The sequence below is a fragment of the Grampus griseus genome (assembly GCF_964374135.1).
Source record: "Grampus griseus genome assembly, chromosome: 8".
Classification (NCBI taxonomy): Eukaryota; Metazoa; Chordata; class Mammalia; order Artiodactyla; family Delphinidae; genus Grampus; species Grampus griseus.
Genome location: NC_139002.1, coordinates 110,204,824 through 110,228,337, shown reverse-complemented (window position 1 = coordinate 110,228,337; position 23,514 = coordinate 110,204,824). Strand labels below are relative to the sequence as shown.

The window sequence follows — 23,514 nt, the reverse complement described above, 5'->3', positions numbered from 1 at the left end:
ACAAGGCCCTGACCCAGAAGCGCCTGGCCTGGCCTGACTTGGGCCCCGGGAAGGCAGGGGCGCTGTGAGCACCCCGACAGTTGGAATGATGACTAAAGGGGCCGCCCTGGCCAGTCCAGAGCTCTGCCCAAGGCAAGGTGAGCCCTGTCGGAGCTGGATGTGGCCACCTGGGGCCTGGATGGGCACCACAGGCCGCTTTGGTGACCTGAGGTGGCCCTGGGAGCAACAGGCCACCTCCAACGAGGGGACGGCAGGGGCCAGCGGGCGACCCTCACACACATAAGGGGGCAGGGCCAGCGAGACGCTGGCCCCCACGCAGCCACCTGGTCCCCACGGGGCAGAGCAGAGGGTGCCACTGGACCCGACGGGCTGTGTTCCTCCCTCTGCCAAAGTCAGTTACTGCCTTCCAGGGTCCCCAAAACTCAGGAGAATCGACCCCACCGGGAGTCCGAAGAAGCTCCCCGCCCCCTAGCCATTCCCTGTGAAGGCCTCCCTCCCAGGGAAGGGACAGTCTTTGGTCTCAGTTTCCCCTCTTGCCGGTTAAAGGTGAATAAATTTTCGTGTGCTAAGTGGTAGACGGGCTGGTTCTCACAGCACCCAGAGGTCTCCGGAGGACGCACCTGGGGCCCCCAGAGGCAGAGAAGCTGCCGGCTGCACGAAGCTGAGGTTCCCGCACGCCTCCTGGGGCGTCACTCGCACCGCAGCCTCCCGACCTCAGCCAAATGCCAGGGTCAAGACATGAAATAATTTACTGCGACTCAGCCTGTGCCCAGTGGGCCAGGACGGGGCTGGAGGAGAGTGACAACTGGGGGCCGCCGGCGTCAGTTCACGACAGTCTGTGCAAAGCGTCCCGGGAGGCCCGCGGTCACTCTGTCCACCGACCTGGGCTGGCCAGGCTCTGGCAGCACTTCCTTCCTTCCCTGCATCCTCAGCCCGCGTCTCATCCGGCACCTCCACAGCCCGCACCCATGCCGCTGTCAGGAGAGCAGGCACCTGCAGCTCAGGCAGCCTGGGCCACCCTCGTCAGGCGGGCTCAGCTTGCGCACCTTGTGCTGCCGGATCTCGCGCACCAGCGTGTAGAAGGCATCCTCCACGCCCTGGGAAGAGGAGGCCAGCTCAGGGGGGGGACCACTGCCTCGGCCTCGAGCAGAACCCCAGCCCCTTCACCCCACCCCGCACACGGGGAGCTGGACCCTGCTCCTCTCCGGCCCCAGGGGCCACCCTGTGGAGGCCTGTCCTCAGCAGCTCCCCCACGGCCCACTGAGGGGCTGGGGCTGACCAGGACCCGTGGGGCAATCTGGGGGCACAGGGGTGGGGGCCCCAGGGTCACCGCTCCGGTCTGGCTCAGGGCAGCTCTCTCCGGGGACCTCCACCTCCCCCGGGAGCTGTGTCGGCCCAGACCCGGGCCCTGGCCTCCCTCGCTGCCCTGCCATCCGGGGAGACTTACAGCGAGAGGGGCTGCTGGGTCACGGGGGTCCCGGAGGGTCCCAGAGGGTCCCGGAGCTGGAGCCCGAGCCAGAGCGGCTGCCCTGCGTCAAGGGAGAGGGGGCAGTGAGTGCGGCTCCCGGGCGGGGTGGGGCGGGGCCCTGGCTGGCTGCGGGGGCAGGGGGCCTGCTCACCTGGCGCGTCTTGGCCGACGTCTCGATGTAGGGGATGCCGTAGCTGCGGGCGAGGTCCTGGGCCTGCCGAGACTCCACGGTGCGCGCGGCCAGGTCACACTTGTTCCCCACCAGCACCATGGGCACGTCATCCGAGTCCTTCACCCGTTTGATCTGCTCCCTGCAAGGGGGAAGGCGTGAGCTGGCGGGCAGGCTGCCCGCGGCCCCTGAGGGAGGACAGGAGGCCCCTGAGGGCTCGCGGGCAGCTCACCTGTACTGGTGGATGTCCTCGAAGGACTTGGCGTTGTTGATGGCAAACACACAAAGGAAGCCCTCCCCGGTGCGCATGTACTGGTCCCGCATGGCGCTGTACTCCTCCTGGCCCGCCGTGTCCAGGATGTCCAACAGGCACGTCTCCCCATCGATGACCACTTGCTTCCGGTAGGAGTCCTGGGGAGGACACTGCTTAGAGACAGCAGGCCCTCCGGGGACGGGACCCTCCCTCGCTCCTCTCGTGCCCCCCAGGACCTACGACGAAGAGACCCCTTCCTGCAGAGCGGGTAGAAGACGAGCCCGCGCCAGGAGCCAGGCTGTGGACAGGGGCCGGGCCAGCTCACCTCTATGGTGGGGTCGTACTCATCCACAAAGTGGTTCTGAATGAGCTGGATGGTCAGGGCGCTCTTCCCCACGCCTCCAGCGCCCACCACCACGAGCTTATACTCCGTCATTGCTCCTCAAAGGACCACAGCACAAGGCACTGCAGTGGTCGCCTGTCCCACCTGCCGAGGAAGCGGCACTCAGCACGGCCAGACCACGCAGGGCAGGCCCGCTGAGCTGCCTGGCCCAGCCTGCCCAGGCCCAGCCTGCCCTCTGGGCCTGGACATCCAGGTAACAGGGGCGGCAGCCAGAATGGTGGCCCAGCCGCTCACCTGTGGCACCTCCAGCCCAGAGGTGGGAGGGGGGTCCTGCCTCCGGGTGCATTTAATGACTGTGCGAGAGAAGCAGGGAGCCGGTCCCCCAGAGGCAAGGCTGACAGCTGAGAGCGTCTCCCAAGCATGCACCCGAATTAGAAGCTGCTGGGTAGGCAAGAAGCCTGAACTGGAAGCGCCGTGGGCTGACGTTACCAGCGCCCCCATGAGAACAGGCCTTGCCACGGTGGCGGGCACAGCAGCGTGCCCGGGCAGGCTGGTGGCAGCCGACAACCAGCTCCAGGCCCCCCCACCCCCGGGCATGCTGGTGCATTTGACAAGTATTCACTGAGCACCTACTGCATGCCAGGTACTGCTCCAGGCACACGATAACGAGCAGACAGTAAGTACCCCTGCCTTGGCAGGTTCGGGCTACGCTCCAAAGAAAAAATCCACATAAAGGAAAAATAAAGGGAAACCCACGGGGCCCCACTGCCAGAAGAACTTTGGAGAGCATAAGGAAGGTGAGGAGGTGAGCAGGGGACCAGGGCTCCAGGAAGCAGAAGCCGATCACAGGAAAAGACCCAAAGGAGGTGTGGAAATAAGGAGACAGGTGAGAAAGGAAAAAGGCTTGGGGCCAAGGCCCCTAGCTGGGGTGCCCCCAATTTGTGACGTTTAAAGAAGGGATGCCCTTGTGGGGACAGTGGGCAGTGACTTCCTAAACCTCAGATTCGTCTGGTGTATGTGATGGCCGCCCGGTGCCCGAGCTCTTCGCAGGGGTCCTTGGGTCTCTGGCGGGTGGGAGACCCCGCCTAGCGCCATGGTCACGGGCGGGCCTCCGCTCGGGGACACCCAGTGCACTTGTGGGGCCCCGGAAGACAGGGCCCGGGACACGGAGCCGAAGGGGTTGGCCTGGGTGAGGCAGAGCGGACCAGCCGCCGCCCGCAACTCCCGCCGCAGCGCCCCGCCCGCCGCCGCCCGCGGCTCACCTGCGCCCCCGCGCGCCCTGCGAGGACAGCAGGCCCCCCGCCCGGCCCGGCCCTCGCCGCCCCCGCCGCACTCACCGCTCACTGGCACGACTGCCCCCGGGGCCGGAGCCGGGGCGGGGGCGGCGGCGGGGGCTGGGGTCGGGGCACTTGGCTCGCCCGGCGCATGGGCTCCGTCCGCGGCGGGTGCGGCTCGGGCTGCGGGCGGCGGACACCCGACCGGGCCGCGCACGCCCCGCCCCGCGCCCGTCCGTCAGCCCGGCACAGCCTGCCATTGGCCGCGCGCGCCGGGCCCCGCTCTGCCCCACCCCGGTTGGCCGAGAGGCCCGCCCGTCAGAGGCCTCGGCCGGGCGGGGCTTCCGGGAGCTGCGCGGAGGGCGGTTCCCGCCCGGCTGGGCCTCGTGGGCCGCGGCCTGAGGGGTTGGCTCCGCTAGGGACGGGGTCCGGGGGAGACAACTTCTCCGGAAACTGCCAGGACTCTCCCGGGAACAGGCGGGACTCGCGGGATGATAGAGACCCCGCGGCGAAGCGGGTCCGCGGCCGGGTGTGGACTGGGGCGGGGTCGCCGATGTCCGACTCGAGCCCCTGCGCCGCTCCTAGAGCCCAGCGCCGGGCCCCTGGGCACCTTCACGGCGCGCACAGCTGCGCCCACGCCCCCCTAGGCCGTCCCTGCGCCGTGCCGCGCAGCACACCGTAGGGGTTCCGGAGCGGAGGGGACAGCCCGAGGGCTGAGCCTCAGGGAGGGTGGAGCCCGCGGGGTCAGCACCGCAGACTCCCCCGGACCCGAGGCCGGGGAAAAGCGGAGGGGCTGCCGGGACGCGGGTCAGGTGCAGGTGGCTTCGGAAGGGGCTCCTCCCGGCTCCCAGGACGCCTGGCGGTTTGGCGGGGTCCTTGGGCGCGGCTCAGCCATGCGCCCAGGGCCAGGCAGCGCAGGGCGCCTCGGCTGGGCGGGGACGTCTGAGCCCGCAGAGCAGCGAGTCCGGCTCAATCTTTTTACCCAGTGCGGGGGGTCTTGTTTTTCACTTACGTAGTGCGCAGCCCCGCCCCGAGCTCCGCAGAGGGCCCTTGTCCCGCGCTCCCTGATCTCCAGCTTCCCCCAACTTCGGCAGGCCCTGCAGACTACCCGTCCACCCAGCTTCCCCAAAGCCCGGAGCCCAGCCCTGCAGGAGCTCACCCTGAGGCCCAAACGGTACCCAGGAAATCCAACCCAAAAGCTGCCATAGGGGGTTGAAGACTCCCCCACCCCAAGCATAAATATGCACATTGTATCTCCTTTAGAGATTCTCAGAAGTACATGATTTAACATTTAAAAAAATTTCAAAGTAACGCATAAACACATTCTCCTTGTTTATAAGAAAGAATGGTGCATTACACGTAAGGCCAAACCTCCCCCTCTGCTCAGCCGGCACCCCCTTCCATTCCTACCCCTTCCGCGCCGTTCGGCCCCCTCCCGTGCCGGCTCCGTGCTAATTCCCCAGGAGCTCACCCCACTGCAAGCCTTGACCTCGGCGGGCCCCTGGGGGGGGCCGCCCCCGCCCCAGGCACGGCGCCGACCCCACGTGCCGTGGCTGTGTCCGGTTGGCCGTCCCGCGCACTGCGCCGCGGCCACGACGAAGCCCGGCTCGCGCCTGACGCGCGTAGACGCGAAGTAAAGGCGGATAAGTGAAAACGGGTGACGGCGCCTCTCGCCGGCGCGGACACTCTGGACTCCCCTCCAGGAGTCCAGGTCTGCATTTCCCTCGTCTTCTGAGGGTCCTTTCCCAAAGCGCTTCCTTTAAATCCCGCAGGGCCTTGGCCTCAGGGACGACCCGACACGGGCGCCTACCACCTGAGAAAGGTGGGCGCGAGTCTCCACCCCAGACCACCTTTGCGGAAGCCGACACCTGGCCTGCCTGCGCCCCGCCGTCTCGACCGCGTCTCACCTCCCCAGCTGCCCTACCGGCCCCAGGGGCGCTCCCGCGCGTGCGGGGCGGGACACGCGCGAACCTCCCAATCTGGTTGGCCGCCGCCCCGCCCGCCCTCCCGCCCGCCCTAGCAACCGTTGCTAGGGGGCGTGGCTCGGCCTCGCGGAGCTGGAAGATTCCCGCGGCTCATGAATATTTGCAGATTCAGAGAAGGCCCCGCCCCCGTTGCCTTGGCGCCCAGGCCCCTCAACCCCGCGGCCGGGAGAACAACCCCAAGTCGAAGAGAGCGCCTGGCGAAGGAGGGCGCCCGGGACCAAGCCCCCGAGGCTGGGGCACCGGGGCCGACCCCTCAGGTGAGAGCCGAGCGCGCCTTTGGGTCCGGGGCCTCAGGCCTCGCTGTCTCCTCCCGTGTTGGGGGGGAAACTGAGGCCGGGGATGGAGCAGAAAGACAGTGAGGTCCCAGTGATGCCCCAATTGTCAGATCTGGTCCCCTGGGGGCCCATCCCACAACCCCTGGCCCTGCTAAGGGTCTCGTGGTCACCGGGACAGGAGGGACCCCAAGCCCTGCCTAGGGACCCACTCTGGGAGTTTCCATGATGGGGACCTAGGAGGGGAGAGGCCCTACCCTCAGAAGGGATAGCAGGTGGAGGGGACCCAGAGAGGTGATGAGCCCGGCCAGGAGCTGGTGTTAGTCTGGGCCGTGGAGAGAGAAAGGCCACCACATTTCCAACTTCGGGGACTCACGGAGTGGCAGGGCAGGATGGGATCAGGGCCATGAACAGTGTGGACGGGTCCAGGCCAGTGAGTAGATGTGAAGGGATAGTGTCTCAATGGGAACCTCAGCCTCCAACCCAGGCCCTGCTCCTTGGACCCCAAGACCTTTGGCTAATCTAGACCCATACTCTGGGCCTAGTCATGGGCAGGACCTCAGGTCAGCTGTTCTCAGGCACAAAGGGAAGAGAGTGGCCCACTGGCATCCCAGGCCACAGTCTGGCCAGCCCATCCCTTTCCCAGAGCCCAAGGCTAGCAGCCCTGGGGTAGGTGGGGGCAGCATCTTCCTAGGGGGCCTGGTGCTGGGGTCCTCCTTTGAGGCTTAGGGCCGTTCACCAGCCGGAGAAAGGCAGGCAGCAGAGGAACTTTCGGAAAGACATCCTGGCCAGAAATTCCGTGAGGCTCTTCGTGAGGCTCCCCTGCATGGCCTTCACCTCCTTGGGTCCTTGGTGTGTGGTCATTTTCCAGACAAGGGCACGTGGAGCCCGGGCAGCTTGTCCCAAGGCCCAGCACTCCCTCCCACCCTCTCTGTCAAAGGCTAGCTGATCACCCCCGCCCCAGGGAGGATGAATCTTGACCATCCACAGGGGGTGATAGACAAGAACAGTGGCCAGAAGCTGCATCTGCCACATTCACTGATTTTGGGGGATATTCTTGAGCCCCTGTTCTGCACACTGGACATGGCAGGTGAGTGTCCTGCCCACACAGAGCTCACTTGCTGTCTCAGGCAAGGCACTCACTCAACTGAACTGAGGGCTGTAGAAGGGGGTCGGTCTTATCAGGTAGTAAGTCCAGGAAGGTCGGGAGGGAGCACAGGGGTAGGGGTTGGCGAGGCCCTGATCCAAGGTGGAGGGAAGAAGCCAGGATTTCCATACAGACTTCTGGCTCTACCCTCAGAGATGATTCCAGGGTCTGGGGCCAGGCACAGGCATCTGTGTCTTTAAGGAGCAACGCCAGGTGAGCCTGGTGCAGGTGGACCACCTCCTGTGGCCCTGGGGGTAACGCCCAAGAGGGACAGGGTGCCTGGGAGGCCAGCCCACAGGGGATGGTCCAGAGCAACAGGCTGGGGACCCCTTTTGGAGAGTGTAAAGTTGGGGATGGAGGGAAGTGGGGATTTGAAGACCAAGCATTTGCATTGGATGGACCCAGAGGCACCCTAGCGTCGGTCACCCATGTGGCTGTCTTTCCAGTCAGCCGGGCCAGGTGCCCCATCAGGATGGTTGAAAGGACCTAAGGGCCAGCCCCCAGGCTGGCATCTGCTCACTTCTGGGCCCTGTGGCCTTGGCCCAGCCTGTCCCAGGTCCCTCGAGCATGGTGACCTGGCCAGGAGGCCAACCTGACTGTCTCTCCCGCAGGTGCCGCCTGGGGCCACATGCTGCCCTCTTGCCTAGATGTTTGGCCCACGGTGGGAAAAAGCAGCCTCCAGGTGAGGGGGTCTCAATGGGCACGGGGGGGGGGGTGCCTGAGACCATCAGGTGGAGAAGGACACACAGCACAAGGCCCGAGGCACAGGCTTGCTGGTTACAGCGGCAAATGGGCAAACGGGACCTCGAGGCAGCCCCCCTCCCCGGCCTACACGGGGCCTCAGAGGGCAGGCCGGAGCTGGCACCCCGCGTGGACCCTGAAGGACGGGCAGAAGCACAGGGAGGGTGGCCTGCCCAGGCCGGGGGTGTGAGCCCAGGCTGAGGGAGGAGACGGCAAGGCCCCCGGGCAGGCTGGGGCTTCACCATTACAGCCTTCTCCGGGCCAGAGGTGGGCTCTGGGGGCTTGCTGTGTGCGTGCGTACATCAAGGGCCGCACAGGGTCTCGGCTGGGCTGTGGATCAGAGGAAGAGCAGAGGCTGAGCAGCTTTGCCCTCTGCCTACACCCAGCAGGTTGGATGTGAATGGACCAGGCCTGGGACAGAGCCCACGGGCCTCGGCCAAGCATAGCCAGTGTCCGAGTGCGGGCGCTGAGCTGGCAGGGCCGGCACAAGCCCCGCCCCCAGAGCAAGGCCCCGGGCAGCCGAGGGGGCAGCCACAGCGGGCGGCTGCCGGAGGAGCACCTGTCACCTGCCCGACTGGTGAGTGCCGGGGGGCTGGGCTCGGGCGCAGGGGCCCGCATGGCTGACAGATGCCCTCGGCCCGCTGGGGCCCCTGCGCCTGCTCCACCCTTGGGCCGACCCCAGGTGTTTGGTGACACAGACGTCCCCCAGGCATTCAGGCCGCAGAAGGGCCCGAGCCAGGCCCAGCCTCAGATTTGCTGAGCCCCTACCGTGCGCTGGGCTCCAGGGACCCCTCCGTGAACCAGAGAGAAGGCCCCTCATTCCCGTGGGAAACAGGGTGACAGCCCATCCGAGCGCGTGGCGCACAGACAGGGAGCCATGAGCAGAGGAGGGAGCAGGCCATCTGCAGGGCGGGGCATCCTGGGGTCCCACTGACCACATCTGGCGCAGTTGTTGAAGCCTCTCTCCCAAACCTGGGGTGCGGTGGCAGCTGCTTCCCACCCCCACACTGGGGCCCAGCAGGTTCTGCAGAACCCTCTCGCCTGCAGGTTCCTGCCCAGTGACCCCAGAGAGCAGCCCTGCACCTCCTGATGACCGGACCCCTTCCCTTTCTGGCCATTGCTCTCGCCCGTCATTAGCCACGCTAAGGGCCAGGCACTCCCCAGCACCCCTCCAGCCCACACAAACACTTGCACCCAGGTGAGGGACCCTTGGAGACCCTGGGGTGACACACCCACCAACACTCGACAGAAGGAAGCCTGGCTGCCTGAGGTCCCCACGCACTTCCCTGACCAACTCGGAGAAGGGTCCACGAGGTCTGGTCACTGCAGGTGGACAGGACACTCCCGCTGGCCCCCTCCCCACACCCCCCAGCAGCCCCTGTGTGTCCGCCCTCCAGCCAGGCCTGCAGCGCCCACAGTACCCAGGGTCCTGGTCCAGCGTGGACCCGTCACGTCAGGCCGCCGGCCCCCGCTGCTGCACGGGCTGGGTGCTGGGGACATGCCTTGATCAGAGCTACTCCGTCCACCCTGGGACCTCCCCCTCCCCCACCCAGCTCCTGGCTGGGGAGAGAGCCTGCCTGTGTGAGCGTGGCCCAAGCACCCCAGGACCACCCTTGCTTCTTAACATATTTGAGTCCGGTGCCCACCATGCCAAAGCGTGGCTGCTGAAGCATCTCCCTCGGTCACTGGAACCGGGGGTCTCAGGCCTCTGTCCTCCCAGACCCTCTCGCATGTAGTCAGCATGTGGCAACTGGTTTCTCCCTGAGGCTGAGTCTTACTGAGTCATCCTAACTCCAAGCCCTTCTTCATTTCTTCTTTTACTGGTTTGAGCTGAGAAGCCATTTTATTTTCCAAGCCACGAGTTCCAGGACCCCTGGGCTCTCTCCACCAGCTCTGAACTCTGCCTTGTGTAAAACCTCATCAAATGCAGTGAACTGTGGCCAGCTCACTCTGCCCACAATTGCCTGGCACCTCTCCACCCCCATCACAGGTTCATTGTGTGCATCTTCTGCCATCCAGGTTACTACAGGAGACCCTTTTACCAAAAATTCCATTGTCACATGACCTGGGTCTCCATCTTTCCAGCTTCAGTAACACTCACGTCACACGCCCCCCACCAGTTCCCATCCAGTGTCACATCGTTTCATCATTTGTGTTATGGTAGCTATTGGAGCTGCACCTAGATCCCAAGTTTTGTATGAGTCAGCTATTGCTATAGTGATGCTACGTAACAAACAACCCCCAAACTCATCAGCTTACAGTGCAGGTGTACCGTCCATGAGTTTGAAGGAGGCTGGGGCTCGGCCATGCTGAGCAGAGCTGGGCTCCAGGCCCCAAGCTGCACTGGGTCTGTTCCATGGGTCTCGTTAGGACACCAGCACACCTCAGGTCACACCCTTCTCTGGCAACGGCCCCACCAGCCACACAGGATCACAATCTCCACTCCTGTCACATCACACTTATCGTCCAGCTGGAGCCAATCGTGGCCACAGTCAACATGGGTGAGGCAGGGAAACGCCTGCCACCTGCTCCAGGCTTGCAGCCAAAAGCAGGAGTTTCACTGGGGGGCGGGGCGGGGTGTGTGTGACTTCTGTCCAGCTCTCAGGGCTGACTCCCCACCGACCCCTGCAGCAGGCCCTGGCCCAGGTGGATGACCTCCGACTGGTGAGCGTGCTGGAGCTGTGTGTCAACACCCACGAGAACAGCCTGGGGAACTTTGGTGAGAGCCCCTGCCCATGCACACCCTCCACTGTCATGGCCAGGCCGTGCTTGAAGGCTCGGCCTGCTCGGGCCCTGCCCACCAGGATCTGGTCTTTGACCACTGCACCCACAGACCTGCCCTGCACCCCGCTCTCCAGGGACTGATAACCCTCTCCCGGGGCCCTGGGAGCCTGGGACACTGGCTGGGGGGGCTGTGCTCTGGAGCCCAGTGTGTGGTCTGGCCATGCCTGCAGTTCCCCGTGGGAGGCGGCCCGGGGGCAAGACCCCACAGAGTCCCATGGCCCCGTGGCCTTCTGTGTGCCTCTGCCCCCACGGGGTGCCTCCTGCACCCTCCCCTGCTGGCCTGCGTCATTCAAACCGGGCCTCAGACACAGCATGTGGCCCAAGGCTGCCCCTGGGCCTCAGAGCAGCCGTCGGGCGGCAGGGGCCGAAGGGCGCTGACGCCTCTGAAGGTGCAAGGGCAGCAGGGCCTGCGCTGACCTCTCTTCCTGCGGCCCCACAGGGCTGCACCTGCCCAACCTCAGCCAGCTGAAGCTGAACGGCAGCTGCCTGGGCTCCCTGAGGTGAGTGTCCACCCCCCGCGGTGGTCACGGGGGAGGGCGTGCTGCCGGCCTGGGTGGGGTCCTGGGCATCCCACTATCGCCAGCTCCCGGCCCTAACGCCCACCCCGGTCACGTCGCCCACCCCTGGCCCGCTGGAGGCCCCGCTGAGGGTGACGCCAGCCACCCGGAGCCTGCAGTCAGGGTCAGGCTGGTTACACCAGGTTTTGTGGCTGACGAGGTCTCCAGGGACCTCCCTGTGGTGCCCGGAAGGCGCCCACTGACCTTTGGCAGAGGACCCCCAACCCGCGAGCCTGGGCGGCTCATCACCGACCAGCTTCTGGATTTGGGGCATCCCCCCACCCCTCACCACAGCCCAGGGCTGTGTCCCCGTGCTGGTGGGGCCGTAGCTGGGGGTTGAGCCGGCCCCCATCAGCGCAGCAAGACGAGCAGAGGAGCATGGCCGCTACTGCCCAGCCAGACCTCAGGCCCCACGTGAAACACAACAGCATCTTAATAGCTTAAAAGACAAAATGCAAAAATCAGGACAGATTAAGGTTTTTGCTTACTTCCTCGGGCTGGAAAGAACAAAGCTGAGGTAATATCAGAGTTTATTGGGTGTTTGAACAAAATGGGTGTCAGGAAAACCCTGCTGGGATTTTGTTTGTTTGTTTTTATAAATTTATTTTATTTATTTATTTTTGGCAGCGTTGGGTCTTCGTTGCTGTGCACAGGCTTTCTCTAGTTGTGGCAAGTGGGGGCCACTCTTCGTTGCGATGCGTGGGCTTCTCGTTGCGGTGGCTTCTCGTGTTGCGGAGCACGGGCTGTAGGCTCGTGGGCCTCAGTAGTTGTGGCACGTGGGCTTCAGTAGTTGTGGCTCACAGGCTCTAGAGCTCAGGCTCAGCAGTTGTGGCACACGGGCTTAGTTGCTCCACGGCATGTGGGAATCGCCCGGACCAGGGCTCGAACCTGCGTCCCCTGCATTGGCAGGCGGATTCCTAACCACTGCCCCACAAGGGAAGCCCAGCCCTGCTGGTTTTATGCGGCCAGACAGCCATCTTGGGGCAGTGGGAGGCCAGTCCCAATTCTAGAAAGTTCTCCTGATGTTTTAAATGGGCTGTAAGTATCCAGTCATTTCCAGAGGAGATGATAAAGGTATTCATTAAGCAGCCTTGCACCATTTTTCCTATTTGTACTGCTGTTTGTCGAATAAACATCAAAAAGAATTTGAAAAACACCTGAAAGCCTAGAAGTGGAAGCAAAGAAGATCAGAGGCCGCGTGGCCCCCGTAGGCAGGGACAAGCAGGCGGATGCCAGCTTCCACGGCTCCTGCATGGCTCCTGGGCCTGCAAGGAAGGGTCTGGAAAGCAGGTTCTCAGAATTGCCTTTAGTACCTATACATGGTTCAGCAGTATTCTGACAGAGACGTCAATACTTTAAGTTAACAAAGACAAAAAAAATCATATTTACTCCTTCATTATTAAGGCTTACAAATTAGCTCAAAGAACAATAAAATATATAGAAAACATATAAAGGATGGAAACTACAAAGAGAAGTGGAAGGTATAAAATTAAGTATTTGTTACCATTTGTAACAAAACAAAATATTTGATTTCAAAAAAAAAATCAATTCCAAGAAAAAATTAAATCATTATTTATATAAAACATGTGTTCTGTTCCTTGATAACGACAGTGAAAACTGTAAGGAATGTTTAAGCTGTCTGTTAGCGAATCCTGAAACTTGGCCAAATGTTGTTTGCAAATCTCCCCGGAGTGACAGTAAACAAATATTTGTAAAAGGAAGCTAATTCAATATGACAGTGCAGTGAAGTAGTCTTGCAGCTTAGCTGATGACAGAGACAGTCAAGACATTAAAACGCCAGGCAGTGTTACGAGGACTGGAAAGTAATTTTCATGTGATGGCTGTCACTTCATCCGAAGCTGAGAGAGAATTCAGCCCCTGAAAGTGTCACTGACGTGAGGACAGATGGGGCTGGTTTCCAGGCCAGCCAGCATCTGACAAGAGCATCCTTCACCAGGACCACTGTGTGGGGAAACCACAGTAACAATCTCTGAAACTCAGCAACTAACTTGGAGATCATTAAAATGATTGAAGGGACAGTTCTCACTACAACTTAATCGTGTGTGTGTCCCCTGAAGACTCTCCACCCTTCCTCCTCCCGCGATCTCAGACCATGGTGGCTTTCACTTAAACAGAAACCCCTCATTTTGATTTGTTCCAGCCCATCAGTTCTGGCTGGTATTGTGGGTGTTTTTTAGGAGGTTTGTCTGCACCTCAAGGTCTTGGAGATATTCTTTTTCTTCTATTCACTTACGGTCTCACTTTTCAGTTTGGGGTCTTTAATCCTACTTATCTGTGAGGTTGCTTCCACTCCTGATATGAGATGGAGACCCAGTTCTGTTTAGCACCACCTGGTGAGTTGGTTTTCCCAGCATCGTCTACCCCAGGCCCACGCGGACACGCTGGCGGAGTGAGGAGCTCTCCGTCATCACAGTCTTCATTGGTGCACCTTTGTGTTAATCTGTAACATCTGTTACCCTCCTCGTAGTTTTCCTTTTTCCAAACTGACCTAGCTATTCCTGAGCACTTATTCTTGCATTTGAGTTTTACGATCAGTTTGCTGGGTTTCACACACCCTTATCTTTCAGGATTTTGTTTTGTTTTGTTTCGGAATTTTAAAAAGGCACATGCTCATTTGGGTTAATTTTTATGTTATATACATCCATGAATATGGTATAGCTCTCCATTCATGTGTGCTTTAATGTTTTTAATAGAGTCTTTAAACTTCTTCTGTAAAGTTTATAGGTTAGAACGCTTTCAGCTGCAAGTTACAGAAACCTGCAGCCAACCGGCCTGAGCAGTGAGAAATTGTTTATCCCTTAAGTGCCTAAGGACCACGGGGCAAACCCTGTTCTAAGCACAGAGGATATGTCAGGGAACAGAACAGGTGAGAATCCCTGTCTCTGAGGGCACACAAGTAGCCCGGTGGTGGCTCACGCAGCCGGTGGCCCCCAGGATGTGGCCCCCATCCCCATGCCTGGGGCTGCTGCAGCCACGTTGGTGGGCTGAGGGAGTGTGGTAGCTAGTCTTCTAGGGTTGCTGAACAAAGCACCATGAACCAGGTGTCTTGAACAGCAGAGACTGACTCCCTCAGGTCTGGAGGCCACAAGTCAAGATCAAGGTGTATCCCCTTCTGAGCCAGAGGGAGAGCCCAGCTCACTCCTCGCTCCTGGGGGTTTGCTGGCCACCTTTGACATTCCTTGGCTTGTAGACTCATCACCCCAATCTCTGCCTTCAGCTCACGTGGCCTTCTTCTTCCTGTGTCCAGATCCAAATTCCCCCTTTTTGTAAGGACACCAGTCATATTGGATTAGGGCCCACCTCACCTCCACCAATTACATCTTCAGAGACCCTGTTTCCACGTCAGGTCACATTCTGAGGTCCTGAAGGTTAGGACTCCAACATATGAATTTCGGGGGGGGGAGGATGCAATTCATCCCATAACAGGAAATGTGCCTTCCTGTGTCCATCAGTAAGAACAAGAAGGTTCCCAGCATTCTTCTGTGTTTCTTTGGCCAGAACTGTATCATGTATACACTCTCTTACACCAGCCACTAGCAAGGGAATGGAATTATGATTGGAGTGGGCTAACCAGGACCCCCACCTGTGCACCCTGCTGCCACTTGGGACAGGGCAGGACACCAGCCTCCTCTGAAGGCAGGGCTCCCTGAAACCAGAACTGAATTAATTCCCACATACTTATAGTATTTTTATAATCATGGATGAGGGCCTGATTCTGCTGTATTCTGTTTGATTGTTGCAAATTTAGAGAAACACTATGCTGATTTAGAATAGATTTTTAAAATTTTTATTTTATTAACTTTTATTGGAGTATAGTTGCTTTACAATATTGTGTTAGTTTCTACTGTACAGCAAAGTGAATCAGCTATATGTATACATATATGCCCTCTTTTTTGGATTTCCTAGAATAGATTTTTTAAATCAATAAAACAATTGATTTTTATAAATGGGTCTATTACCTCTGGCAATAGTGTACCTTTGTTTTGTATTTAACATTATTGCCAAACTGTCCTATTAATTCAAATAATTTGTTAATTCAGATGGGTTTCCATACTGATGGTGATGTTATCAGCAAGTTACGAGTGCTGTCTTTCACTCAAATCCTCCTGCTCCTTTTTCTTGTCTTATTGCTTTGGCCAGGATCTACTAGCCAGTACGATGTTAGACAGCGGCAATGACAGTAGCAGGCATCCTTGGTTTGTTCCTGCTCTTAACAGGTGTGTGTCTGGGTTCCTCTGCATCTATTGACATGATCATAAAATGATATTTCTCCTTTAGTCTATTTATGCACTGGATTCCACTGACAGATTTTGTGATGGTAATGCATCCTTACATTCCTGCAGTAACACTACTTGATGAGTTATTTTTAAATCACTGTAACCTTAAAATAATATTTGCTTTGCAATTTTCACATCAGTCTTCATGAGTGATAGTGCTTTAATGCCCCAGTTTGTACTTCTCTGGTCCTGGAATCAAGGACCGACTTGGACGGGGCCCTCCCTTTTATTGTTCTCTTCAACTGCTTAATTTTTTGAAACTTCCTGTACAGGAAATTATTGTGGAAGATAGAGATTGTCTATTCCATGATAGATCTTATTTTTAAAACTGATCCAGATCCGGGGACTTGGCGGGGGTGGGGCGAGGGGTGTTAATCACTGTTTAATTTCTTCAGTGGTTATTAGTCTAGTTTTCTTTCTTTTGGCACCAGCTTTGTCTAGTTTTCAAGAATGTTGGTATATAGTTTGTTCATAATGGTTTTTGTTGTTTTAAATTGCTGCTATAGCCATAATTATTCCTCTTTTTAAGTTCCATACATTTATTTGCATTGTCCCTCTGTTCATCCTTGATCAGTCCTGCCAGAGGATTGTCTATTAAGTTTTTAAAGAATCAGCACTGGGCTCTGTTCATCTTCTCTATGTTTTTTCTAGTTATTACTGGTTCTGTTCTAATCTTGATTACATCTTTCCTTCATGTCCTTTTGTTCTTTGCTGTTGTTCTTTTTCTGGCTCCTTGAGCTGAATGCTTAGCTTAATTGTTCTACTCCTTCCAGTTTTTTGATAAATATATTTAAAGATCTAACTTTCTAGGGCTTCTCTGGTGGCGCAGTGGTTAAGAATCCGCCTGCCAATGCAGGGGGCACGGGTTCCAGCCCTGGGCCGGGAAGATCCCACATGCTGCGGAGCAACTAAGCCCGTGCGCCACAACTACTAAGTCTGCTCTCTGGAGCCCGTGAGCCACAACTACTCAGCCCACATGCTGCAACTACTGAAGCTCATGCGCCTAAAACCCGTGCTCCACAACAAAAGAAACCACCACAATGAGAAGCCCACTCACCGCAACTAGAGAAAAGCCCACATGCAGCAACAAAGACCCAATGCAGCCAAAAATTAAACAATTTTTTAAAATAAAAGAAAATAAGAAATAAAAGAATCCTGAAGGGCAACTAGCAGAGGTTTGGCATGTGCAGAATTGTAATCTTTACAGAAGTGAAGAGAAACAATAGAACCTAACAGTTGTTTAAAGGATAAAGAAAACTTGTCAGACATAAAAGAAAACTTTCATCTACAGATTGAAATAAAAAACTGAAACTGAATTGGCAACCCTGAAACGTATCCTAATAAAGTTCCTGGACTTCAAGACACAGATCATATTGGGGGCAGCCAAGGAAAGAGATCAAGTCTTCCTTTAAGAAGAGAAAAAAAAGGACGTTTTCCTCAGACTTCTCCATAGAAACACTCAAAGCCAGAAGCCAGTAGAATGATGTCTACACAGCCCAGCAGAAAGACGGTATGAATCAAGAAGTTCATACCCAGCCAACATTTTGGAATGAGTAAGAAATTAAGGAAAATAGTTTGATTAGCCCCTCTTGAAGGAATCATGAGACGCAAATTTCAGCCAATTAAAAGATGATTGGAAAATGCATCGAAGGCGGTAGACTGGGGAGAAACATGGAATCTCTGTAACTAAAGGTGGAGATTACGGTAACAGAACAAAACTTAAAAAACGCAACATACAGGTTAGTCGGTGGATGAGACATAACCGAAGGGGAATTTGTGAACCGGAAGATGGGCCCCAGTGACGCAGAAAGGTGAGGCGGGCCAGGAACACCTCAGAGGTGAGGAGGCGCCTTCACTTGGACCAGGGGAGCAGGCAGAGCCCCCAAAGCAGGAGGAAGAGCAGATGCCAAGACCAGGGGCACCAGAGTGCAGGTGCGATTCAGGACCATGGGGGGACCAGAGCTGCTGGAGCCGGGGCAGGGAGGGCAGGGCGGCCAGCAAGGACCAACATGTGCTACCTCATCACCGCAGGGAAGCCCCTCACCTCAGCATCTCCAGTGAGTCAGCATTTCAGACCCTCACTCCCAATCTGAATGCCCAAGAAGCTATTAATAGTATAATACCCCCAGCATGAAAGGGAAGTCAGGACAAACCCACAGGACCCCAGAGGAAGCAGACAATGCCAGGAGGGGAGTAAAACGTCCAGGCACCTTCAGTGAATGTTCTGAGAGACACGGAAGAAGACGTGGCTTCTTTGCACCCTCAAAACAAAAACAGAGGGCTTCCCTGGTGGCGCAGTGGTTCAGAGTCTGCCTGCCGATGCAGGGGACACGGGTTCGTGCCCCGGTCCGGGAGGATCCCACATGCCGCGGAGCGGCTGGGCCCGTGAGCCATGGCCGCTGAGCCTGCGCGTCCGGAGCCTGTGCTCCGCAATGGGAGAGGCCACAACAGTGAGAGGCCCACGTACCAGAAAAAAAAAAAAAAAAAAAACCAGAATGCCATGAAATAAGATCAGAGAACAACGAAGGGCGCTTGGGAATTAAATGTATGAGGGCTGACAAAAAATGTTACCAGCATTGTTGGAAGAGAAGGGAATCTCCCAGAAAGCAGAGGAAAGGCAAAGAGATGGAAATGGGAGAGAGAAGGGATGAGAACAAGCTCCTTCTCAGAGACCACACGTGAGAGGCTGAGCTCCAGATATGAGAGCAGAGACTGCGAGGAGAGAAAATACAAAAGGGAATATCCCAGAAGCTGACAGAAAGGATGTGCAACAGTGGGCCGGTGCCCGGACAGGAGACGAGGGTCACCCAGGCTGAGAGAACCCCGCGGGCAGAGGTGGGGCCCACTGAGGTCGGGGGCAGATGGGAGAGCCCCGGCCTGCCCACTGGCAGGGGAGTGGCCGCCAAGGGAGGGTGGCACAAACAAGTCCCAGGTGGGGGCAGGGGGAGGGGCTGTGACACAGGGAAATCATCCACAAAAAAGGCCGGGAGGAAAGAGGGAGGGAGGACACCCCGGCTGACCCCGCTGGGGAGGGGACACCCACTACAGCAGGCAGCGGCCGTCTAGCACGAGGGCAGCTCCCGCGGCCAGGCCCGGACCCTGCAGGGGTTGGATAAGGTGCCCAAGACAGGCGGCTGCAGCCAGGAGGGAAGACAGGGGCCCGGGGGCTCTGGAGCCCCTTCCTCGGCCTGGAGGCCACCCAAGCCAGTCACAGCTGTCCCTGAACCTGGAGACAGCCAGATGTGGGTGGCGGCTGGGCAGGAGGCATGGCACAGGGCCTTCACGGCCACCGAGACATGACCCTCCGCCCCAGGACCGCACTGACCAGCCAACCCTACCCTCTGCAGGGACCTGGGCACCTCCCTGGGCCGCCTGCAGGTGCTGTGGCTGGCTCGCTGCGGCCTGGCTGACCTGGATGGCATCGGCTCCTTCCCGGCTCTGAAGGTGGGTCTGCGGCGCTCCGGGGAGTGCGGGGGGAGGGGGGCCCTGACTGAGCCCCCCCGTGCCCCCCAGGAGCTCTACCTTTCCTACAACGACGTCTCGGACCTGAGCCCGCTGTGCCTGCTTGAGCAGCTGGAGGTGCTGGACCTGGAGGGCAACTGTGTGCAGGACCCAGGGCAGCTGCGCTACCTGCAGCTGTGCCCGCGGCTGGCCACGCTTACCCTGGAGGGCAACCCGCTATGCCTGTGGCCCGGCCCCGGCCCCGCCCACCAGGTGGGCACCGGGCGGGGAGGCGCTCTGTAGCTCCAGCCTCTCGGCCCGGGCACTGCTTTGTCCACCTGAACTCCGGCCAGGTCGCAGGGGATCCCAGGACACACGCCTAGGGCACACCCGCCTGTTGCCGGGGCTTCTTCACTAGGAGCTCATTCCCATGTTGCTGGAGGCCCGGCGGCTGCCAGCTCGTCCTCCTAGGCCGGGACCAGACTCCGAAGGGCCACGCGTACACCCCAAGAGGTCTGTGCACACGCCATGGGGAACCACGCGTGTTCTGTGCAGTCTCCACAGAGTCATGTACACAAGCACACACGCTCACATACACACACCCATGCAGGCCCCGTGCAGAGGCAGCCCCACCCCCTGCAGCGCTGCTCGTAAACCGGGGGTCTGTGCACACCGCCCGCGGCTGCACACACCCCCGCACTGCCCGTGCACCCCCAGAGCTCACACGCCTGCCCAGCTACTCATGGTGCCTGTGCACAGCGGCCGCCCACTGGGCCAGAGCTCTGAGTTCAGGGCAGCTCCGCAGGCCAGAGGGCACCCCTGGACCCTGGCAGTGAGCCCAGAGAGTGAGATCATGCATGGGTAAGAGCCCAGGGTCCCTGCAGTCCCTGCTCTCCCAGAGTGACCCAGGCTGGCCTGGCCGCCTGGGCAGAGAGAGATGGCATCCCCGACCCCCAGCTCCCCTGCACTGCCCCCCAGCAGGTCTGGGGGCAGCGGCTACAGGGCAATGCTGGCCTGACGGGCCCACCAGACTCAGGCCTGCCACCCCCACCGCAGGTGCCCCAGGGCTACAACTACCGGGCAGAGGTCAGGAAGCTCGTCCCCCAGCTGCAGGTCTTGGATGAGCTGCCGGCCACACACACACGCCTGACGACCTCCCGGAAGCTGGACCACGACTGGCTCGTGGTGAAGGAGGCCATCAAGGAGGGCAGCGTCCTGGACAGCCTGCTCCCTGGGCTGGGTACAGACGGAAGCCGTCCAGGGGCCTCGGGCTGGGGCTGCCCCAGGAGAGGGCTCCACCCCCCCACCCCTGGCCCCGCCCACAGGTCTCTCAGAGCCGGAGAGCCGCCTCGTGTCCCTTCTCAGCCACGAACCCCCCCACCCACCCCAACCTGCCCCATCCCCAGAGCCCTGCACACCCACCCCCAGGCCAGGACACCCTCCCTGTGAGCAGCCCTGGTGGGGGCCTCCCCAACCATCCTCAGGGGGAAAGGAGGGCCAAACCTGCCCCCTGGTGGCGCTGGGCCTCGGGCACACGGATGCTGGGTGGTGGGGGGCCCTGCTCCGTGGACAGGGTTCAGCTGGGGGGATCCTGGGTGGCCGGCTGGCGTGGGCTTTGATGACCTCTGATTTTGACTGTTGTGCAGGTTCTCCCCACGGATCCCCCGTTTGGAGACGCAGCCCCGAGCTATGCTCACCTGAGACCCAGCGCAGGGCCCCCAGGCCCTGGCCCCGCTCCCTGCTGGTCCCCGGGGGCCCCCTGCCTGCAGGCCTTCTTCCCCAGGGCCCAGCCCCAGAGGACGACGCCAGCAGCCTCACCCACGGTAGGCGACCCACCTCGGCGTGAAGCTGCCTGTAGCCCCTCAGCCCCGAACTAGGCCCAGCCGCACCCTCTTCTTCAGGTGCCGGCCGGGTCCTCTGTGGAAACCCCGCCAAAGGCCTGCAGGAGCGCCGGCACCAGTGCCAGGTACAGCCTGCTCCCCCCAGCAGGCCGTGCCCCGGCCTGACGGCGCCTGCCCCAGCACCTCCCCGAAGGCCGTGCCCCTGAAACAGCCTGTCCCTCCCCAGGCTGGGGCGCACCCAGAGAGGCTGCCGCCTCCCGGGCCCGAAGACCTGGCCGCCCGGGCCTCCGCGCCAGGGCCTGACCCTGCAGACAGCCGCCACCTCCTGGCCTCGGCCAGCCTTCCGGCCTTGAGGGAGCTGCGCCTGCGGTGGGTTCTCCCTGCCCCCCAGCCTGGCCCCGCCACCCTGTGTGTCCCTTCTGGCTGAGACCTGCCTTAGCTGAGTGCTCGCTGGTCCTCCTGGTGGCTGGAGGGGCTGGTCACGGGAGCCCAAGGCTGGGGCACCAGCCCGAGCCACACTCATCTGGGACTGGCTCCAAAGGAGGCGCAGGGCTGCAGCCTCTCTCTTTCCCCGCACCCCAGTCCCCTCCCCAGTAGGTGCCTGGAGTCCCGGGAGGAGGCGGCTGCCGCCCCTGGGGGCCCACAGAGGGGCCCTGAGGAAGAGCAGGACGAGGCTGGGCCCACGACTCGCCCCCGCCCCCCGAGCCTGGCCCCAGGTACCGCGCGACCCCGGCTCTGAGATGGGTGGGACGGGGAGGTCCTCTCTTGGGGGTGGGGCCTCACGGCCAAGGGGTTCCAACCCCAAGTCCCCCTCCCCTGAGCCCATGGGACCATGTGGCCACCGGGGCTGGATGAGAGAGAGAGAGAAGGCCCTCCAGAGAAGCACAGTGTGAGCAGCGGCCAGAGGGGTCCTGGATGAAAGAGCAAGTGTCCCCAGGGGTGGGGGCAGTGAGGGGCCGGGACAGCAAGCAGGACAGACCCACCAGAAGTCCTGCGGGGAGCACGGCACAAGGCCAGCCAAGGGAGCAAGGCCACCAGATGGGCAGGAGACCAAGGCCGGGAGGGGGACTGCCCTTCCTCTGCAGACAGGGCCTGTGCTGGGCTCGGGACACAGAATTAAGCCAGGCGAGGCCCTCCCTCAGGGACACTGGCTTCAGAGTGACCATGGCTGAAAGGAGCAAATGCAGGGCCTTAAGGCAGAGAGACCCCTCACCCAGCAGGCCCCAGGGAGGCTTCCTGGAGGAAGGGTCTGACCCGACTGGCAGAACAGCTGGGTGGGCAAACCCGGGGAGGGGGCGTTGTAAGCAGGGGCCACAGAATGTAGGCTGCAAGATTGGCCCAATGACCCTCCGGGGTGGCGTGGCACTGGGGGCGGGTGCGCATCAAGGAAGCCAGGGTGGAGCAGGGATAGGGCAGGTCAAAGCCCTGCACTTCCTGTGCTGGCTGCGGCTTGCGGGGAGGGGCTGGGGAAGGTGGGCCATGAGACAGCCAGGAGGGGTGGAAAGGTGGAGGGGGAGCAGGCAGGCAGCCAGGAGGAGTGGCTGGAGGGGTGACAGGCAGTGAGGGACAAAGGGGTGCCAGGACCTCCTACTACAGTCCGGGGCCGGGTGGGCTCTGGGTGACCACGGACACACCCACCCAGCCTGCCCTCAGGTAGGTGCCAGGGCCTCGCTCTGTAGGGGAGGTTTGGGAACTGCCCCAGGGCCACCAGCCTGTGAGCATGCCCTAGGGGACAGGACCCAGTGACCCAAAGCTAGAGCCCAGACTTCCCCAGAGGTGGGTCCAGCTCAAGCAAAGGTCAGAGGTCACAGGGCCGAGGGGCCACAGCTTCCCTGGGGAGCACAGGAAGTGGGGCAGTGGGGTGCTGCCTTGGGGGGGGTGAAGGGCTAAGGGGAGGAGCCACAGTGGACACTGCAGCCCTGCCCATGGTGACCGCCCCAAGTGACTCCTTGGGGGCCCTTGTCTGACATGCCGTCTTTTTCCTTCTTTTCCAGAGCCTTCCAGGACCCTGGGCTACAACCTGACCCCCTCTCCTCCCAAGTCCCTCATGCCATCTGACAGGGGCAGCAGCTCCTGGGGGTCCACAGATCTGCAGTTTCGGGGGCGTCACCTCAGAGCCCTGGGTAGTCTGGGGCCTGGCCTGGGTCAGGGGCTGGCTGCAGTGACTGCTCCGAGAGCCCTAGAGGTGGCCTCAGGCCCCAGCCCTCGAGCCGAAGGCTGTCCAGGCCCAAAGCCAGCACCAGATCCAGCAGCCAGACCCCCAGCCTCCAGTGCATGCCGCACCTGAACCTCATCGCCCCAGCCCAGCCCCACCCCTAGTGTACACCACTACCCACTGCCAGGCTGGCCCGGGCGGTAGGCAAGGGCCCCAGGGCGATCGTGGGAGCCCCCGTGTGAACTCTGGCCTCACAGAAGCCAGAGGACCTGGGCGGGTGTGTTGGGGGGTGGGAAGTGAGCCTGGTACAGGAGAGGACTCTCTTGGTAGAGGGAAGTTAGGAGTTGGGACCACCAAGGGTGGGAAGAGGGAAAGCCCAGGAGAGGATGGTCCAACTCACCACCGCTGGCCCAGCTGCCCACCTCTTCCGTGTGGCCTGGCCTTCCCTGGAGGAGCAGGCCTGGAAGACAGCAGACTGGGCCCAGGCCGAGGTGGCTGTAGCTGGGCCCTGTCCATCCCCTGGCCAGCCCTCCAGCCGCCCCAGGGCTCTGAGCCACCCTTGGGTTGCCGTGGTCCCGAGCAGAGGCTTTTGCCCTAGGCCAACCAGGGTGCGACCACGCCTCCCATCCCTGGTGGACTTGTGGGGTTCCCCGCGCGGGGATGGGGTGGCCAGCTCCCTCCTCTTGGGGCCGGATACCCGGAAACCAAGCGAATCATTTTCGACTCCCAGGTGTACAGAAATGCGGTTTACTTGGTAGGCGGCGTTGGTTCAATAAACTATGCAGC

At 60.4% G+C, this 23,514-nt stretch overlaps 2 protein-coding genes across 5 annotated transcripts; one reads left to right on the top strand and one right to left on the bottom strand.

Moving 5' to 3' along the window:
* Positions 1-731: 731 nt before the first annotated feature.
* Positions 732-5,062, bottom strand: HRAS (HRas proto-oncogene, GTPase). Of its 4 annotated transcripts, none has more exons than XM_082660846.1 (6): positions 4,979-5,062; positions 2,216-2,377; positions 1,870-2,048; positions 1,620-1,779; positions 1,448-1,524; positions 732-1,097 (listed from the first exon to the last, which is right to left on the bottom strand). In XM_082660846.1, the coding sequence occupies exons 2-6, from the start codon at positions 2,324-2,326 to the stop codon at positions 1,034-1,036; spliced, it is 591 nt and encodes a 196-aa protein (XP_082516972.1). In that variant the 5' UTR covers positions 2,327-2,377; positions 4,979-5,062; the 3' UTR covers positions 732-1,033. The 4 variants fall into 4 exon arrangements, with proteins under 4 accessions (XP_082516972.1, XP_082516971.1, XP_082516973.1 ...); XM_082660845.1 differs by lacking the exon at positions 4,979-5,062 and adding an exon at positions 3,571-3,725; XM_082660848.1 differs by lacking the exon at positions 4,979-5,062 and adding an exon at positions 3,571-3,725 and having other exon boundaries at positions 959-1,097; positions 1,448-1,529.
* A 2,990-nt stretch (positions 5,063-8,052) lies between these two features.
* Positions 8,053-23,453, top strand: LRRC56 (leucine rich repeat containing 56; the record flags this gene model as incomplete). The annotated part of the gene is made up of 11 exons (XM_082660994.1): positions 8,053-8,229; positions 10,284-10,371; positions 10,876-10,936; positions 18,639-18,735; positions 18,805-19,005; positions 19,789-19,972; positions 20,379-20,555; positions 20,634-20,698; positions 20,800-20,942; positions 21,156-21,289; positions 22,568-23,453. The coding sequence occupies 11 exons, from the start codon at positions 8,053-8,055 to the stop codon at positions 22,858-22,860; spliced, it is 1,620 nt and encodes a 539-aa protein (XP_082517120.1). The 3' UTR covers positions 22,861-23,453.
* Between the last annotated feature and the right edge of the window lie 61 nt (positions 23,454-23,514).

Coding starts and splice junctions, on each gene's coding strand:
- HRAS (XM_082660846.1), bottom strand. CDS start 2,326: ATGACGGAGTATAAGCTCGTGGTGGTGGGCGCTGGAGGCGTGGGGAAG. Junction 2,049..2,215: donor AGTACGACCCCACCATAGAG/GTGAGCTGGCCC, acceptor TGTCCTCCCCAG/GACTCCTACCGGAAGCAAGT. Junction 1,525..1,619: donor CGTCGGCCAAGACGCGCCAG/GTGAGCAGGCCC, acceptor GACGCAGGGCAG/CCGCTCTGGCTCGGGCTCCA.